Below are 5143 nucleotides of genomic sequence, written 5' to 3' on the forward strand. Positions count from 1 at the left end.
AGAAACATGTTTGTCTTTGGACAGTTTTATGCTTGGGGCAGCATATATAAACATATATATATTATATATATATATATATATATATATATATATATATATATATATATTTCATCCAGATACTTGCATCTAATTGATCTGTGAGTTGGTTAGAAATCCATTGTATGAAATAGATACAAGTCTTTATGACATTGAAGGGCTTGTAATGAGTTTCTACTGCTGAGGCTGGTGAACCATTTAATATAAAATGTTATGAAGTCAGTTACAAATAATGACAACAATGTCATGATGCTGATTCAAAACTATGAAATATAATTATAATAATTTCAGGGTAAGATTGTATACATATTGATTAACCATTTATCAGCACTTTATTGGCACATAAAATAAAACATGATGAGTTGGATGTTATGAGCAGTGTTTTCCCCCAAAGTTGAAATGAAACCTATGCCCCTGCTTTATAGGGTCATAGAAGTTACTGAATTCATAGTAGTTAAAAGCCTTATGTTTAAAATAGAATAATAAGCATAGAGTTATGATGTTAAATGATGTCAACAAATGAAAAATTGCAAAGTTGCTGTTTTGATTAATATTAGTGGGGGGCTATGGCAGCTACAGAATTGTTGTAATTGCTGTGGAGCGTGTGGAGCTCTTCTTATCTGTCAGCTGACTGTTAAGTGTTCTGCACCTGCTGAAGCAAGCTGGAAACCATTCTTTCAAAGTCTGTATGACTAATGTCCTGAACCTCTGGCCCACAAAGGCGTAGATGATGGGGTTGAGGCAGCAGTGACTGAAGGCAATGGTTTCAGCCCACTGCATGGCCAGGTTCAGGTCACGCAGCCATTCGCAGCTATACATGTATCCTGAGTAAAGAAGAAAGTACATGAATATGACCACATTGTAGGGTATCCAGAAGAGAAAGAAAACTATGATCAGGACCAGAATGAGCTTGATGGCTTTGTGCCTCTTCTTAGATTTCATAGCAGCCAAGGTGGGGATGATCTGAGAGTAGCAAAACCCCATGACTGTGAGGGGGAGGACCAAGCCAAGGATGTTCAGCTCCATGTAGCTGACCAGCCTCCATGTGTTGTTAGGATATTCCAGCAGGCATTTCGATCCAGCTGACTCGTTCTTGACTTGAGAGAATATGATGGTTGGGATAGAAGCCCCCAGGCTGAGTGCCCACATAAACGAGATCAGGACTATGCCCACGCTCACTGACTGGCGCTTGAAAAAAAGGGAGGTATGGGCATGGACAGTGACAAGATAACGATCCACTGTTATGAGGAGCATGAAGAAGATGCTGCCATAGAAGCCTAGCATGTAAAATGCGGTCACAGCTTGGCACATGGAATTCCCAAAGATCCACATGTTGGTGGCAGCGTAGTGGGCCCAGAACGGCAGAGATATGAGAAACAGCAGGTCAGACAGCGCCAAGTTGAACAGACACACGTCCATCATGTTCGATCTCTTGAAGTATTTGGCAAGGACACACAACACCAGGCCATTTCCAATTAAGCCCACGATGAAGACTATGCTGTAGAGGGTTGGGAGGAAGATTTGGCCAAAGTTCCTTACGTAGCTAATGTTGCAGGGTGTGTACATGCCACCATTGCAGTCTTCGTAACTGCTACATTTTCCCGCTGTTTAAAAAAACAAACAAGCAAACAAAAACAGTCTCATTATCATACATACTTGACTGCTGTGACTTGTGTTTGTAAGAAATAGTATGGGAAATGTGTGCTAATAAGAGCAATGAGAATGCATTGAAACAAACTTTGTATATTCAATCAGGCAAGAAACACTTGGGTGAATGTTGGTCATTTATCAGTTTTACACAAATTATTTTATAGATAGTTGAGATTCTGTGCTTTTTGCTTTTCCCTAATTATGATTTCATTACTGGGTCATGAGTTTAGTATTCAGCAATTGCTTGATGAGTATAAGGTTATTCATTGAAGAATGTTCTGTTGAGAGAAGTCCTTGGTGCCTATAAAAAGAAAGGTTTTTAAAAGTGTACCAAGCATTTCATTTTGCTTAGTTGAGAGCCATCTGTGCCCATTCCTCTCAGAGTGAATTCAATTGCATATGATCCTAAATTGTGTTAAGTCAATTTAAACCTCGGGCGTGTACAGTAGAGATTTTAAATTGTGTAAACGTCATTTGCTATAGGAAGAAGGAGATTCCAGTCGAGCCTTAAAAAAAAATGTTTAGAATCTTCAAGAGATGTAATGGATCAAATAATTCAGCTGAAGAATCTTATTTCTATAACTAAATATCTAAAATCAAATAAAAAAATGGAGGTACCACCGCTGAGGTTGTTAGGTTTTGAATGGAGTTCTCCTGGAAATGAATTGGTAAGACTTATCGGATAGACTTAATCAGTGCAATTCCAAACATATTAAAAGTGAGCTGAGATGTGGTTAATAAGACATACTAATACATTAGCAGCGTACAGGGAGAGTTTATGAGCTGAAAGGCAAAATTTGATACCAAAAAATGGTCAACTCAGCTTGGGGGGCTAATGCCAGCAGTTTTTTGGCTACTGTAAATATCAGAGGGGAGCACAGACAGCCCCTTCTCCACAAGCTAGATCAGGGCTTCCCAAACTTTTTCATGCCAGAGCCCACATGTGAAGGAAGTGTTTGTCCTGAAACCCACAAAAATTTAAAAGGCTAAATAAACACGTAAACTTATCAGAAAATCTTAAGCTTTCTGTTCACTTTTACTATTATTTATATTATTATTAACATTACTGTTCTTTAAATACAAATGCAATAGCACACCTTAATAAAAAACTATTTAATTGATACTGTGGAATAGAAAAATACTAAAAACATGAAATTGTTTTGTTCTGTATTTAATTCATTCAGCTTCTCATGGAAAACTAGGCCTCATATCATTGTGCTGCCATGGCATCTGCTGGCTAGCACATATAGACATGGGATGTTTTTAACGACCTACTCACAAGGAAACAAGAACACCTTCATTTGTCATATTTGCCGAGGGGCAGTCTAATGCCCTCATGAGTTCCTGAGGTTTGTACATATTTGGTCTTTGTTGCAATAGGATAAAAAAAATGATGCAACTGAGCATCCTGGTTTCACATATTTGTATTTATTGCATGTTTATATGTATTTACTTTTATAACTTATAAAGGACTGGAGACAAGTTAACTTGCAGAAAGCAAAAGAATAAAGCAGTAAGCTACTCAAGATGATGTGGAGATCACCAAATACACAGGTTTAACTTAAAACTAGCCAACCACACAACACCCTTCCATAAAGTATGTGTCCACTTCAGACAGGCATAACCTTTACCCCCGTAATGGCATAAATCATGTTTCTGTTTCAGAACAGTTACGGAATGATTCTGTTTTAGTTCCTAGCAAAATACAGTTCGATTCAGGTTCGTTTTCATTCCTCAAACTTGGAACTAAAATATACAGTGAGTTGTTGGTGTAAATACAACAATACCATTTGGGACACCTTTTGGGTCTTGGTTTTGTTCTTCCTAATTCCTCTCCTGGTGACCCTCAGCACTTCACGGTTTCAGCTATTTCCTGCCTCAACATGCTTTTTCCAGCTTATCAACTCATTTTCTGGCTCTTAATGAGCCAGAAAAGGCGTGTTGAGGCAGATAATATTTCAGACTAAGTAGTGCAGTGAACTGTAGTGCCACCAGGAACTGACTGAGGAAACTGTTCTGTCCCTTAATGAGAGGGCAGAAATGTTTGTGTAGATTCTTGTAGATTGCAGGTCTTAAAAACTTTCAAGCTAGTTGCTGGCATAAAGCTGACAAAAAATCCTTGCATAGTTAATTAATTACTTAAAATAAAAGCGTATTATTTTTGGTTATGTGTTAAATTTGTTGTGAGTTTTACAAATTACACAACAAAATTGTTACAAATAGATATTCAGCATTTTGGAATGAAACTCTTCAAATGCACAAATTTCCTTCACCCAATCTATGAGAAAGAGGGCAAAATGAAAAGTGGACCATTATTAGGGCCAGATTTAGGGTTATTTACTATATTTCAGGAAAATATTAGGTTGATTTGCTGAATACTGAATTCATACACAATTCTTGAAAAACAACTCTTTAATCAAATGTATTAAAACTGATTAATTCAAAAGATTAATTGTCATTGATTAAAGGGAAACACTGCACAAAGAATGACCTCTTGGCAAGTGAAATAGTATTAATATTTCTTCAGATAGCTCACAGAAGGCAAAAAACCCCACCCCATTCAAATTACATTTTGTTGATTTGTCTTCAGAGAAAAAAACTTAAATATTGTATTTTTTTCCAGGTTTCAGTGCACAGTTTCAGTTGTTATGCAAAACATTTACACACATCTGCATGCACTTTAGATTTTTTTCAAATGGGACATTAACAAACCCTAATCAAGACAAAAAGAAGCGAGATTAAATTCTGTCCCTAGTTTGAAAGACTCAGTCTTTTAAACATTTGCAAACTGCTTAAGAAACTCTACAAACATAATTTAGTAACTGCATTAAAGGGTTAAAATATCTGCATAGTTAACTCATTAAGATCTAAGAAGAGTCATTAAGAGTGGTGTGATGTGGAATGCTCCATTCTAGAGAAACATTCCAGTGGTGGTAGAAACCAGACGTCCAAAGTGTTTAACGCCTCTGAGCTTTAATACTTTTTAAAGCCATTCATGGTAAAGAGATACATGCAGGGTGTTGTAAAGTTTTAGAAAAAAAAGTTTTAAAAGAAATATTTTTTTACGTTCACCACTATTTTACTATTATCAACATTACATATAAAACCTCCAAAGACACATGTAGGTTCACTGGTTTTGGATGGCAAATAACAAGGCTATATTTATGTGGAGGCATCAAGATCTCTGGTTCCTATTATCACCAGTTATTAAGTTTCTCTATAATGAAATATTTCACACCAAATCGCTCTAAATTACTGTGTTTATGTCTCAGCGATTCATTTTTGTGGAGATTTTTGAAAATGAGTGGAATTCCCCTTTCAAAATGGCAAACTAGATAATGTTACATTTTACAATAATCAGAACTGAAGAAAGTCCACTTATACTTACTCTGCGTTGTGTTGAACGTATGATTCCCAGACATGTTTCATAAGTCCAAGAGCTAACAGTCAAATCAAG

At 36.5% G+C, this 5143-nt stretch overlaps 1 protein-coding gene across 1 annotated transcript; it reads right to left on the bottom strand.

The window, feature by feature from the left end:
* Positions 1–202: 202 nt before the first annotated feature.
* On the bottom strand, positions 203–5143 carry LOC118800944 (C-C chemokine receptor type 5-like). The gene is made up of 2 exons (XM_036561128.1): positions 5075–5143; positions 203–1640 (listed from the first exon to the last, which is right to left on the bottom strand). The coding sequence occupies exons 1-2, from the start codon at positions 5106–5108 to the stop codon at positions 610–612; spliced, it is 1065 nt and encodes a 354-aa protein (XP_036417021.1). The 5' UTR covers positions 5109–5143; the 3' UTR covers positions 203–609.

The sequence above is a fragment of the Colossoma macropomum genome, unplaced genomic scaffold (genome assembly GCF_904425465.1).
Source record: "Colossoma macropomum unplaced genomic scaffold, Colossoma_macropomum, whole genome shotgun sequence".
NCBI lineage: Eukaryota > Metazoa > Chordata > Actinopteri > Characiformes > Serrasalmidae > Colossoma > Colossoma macropomum.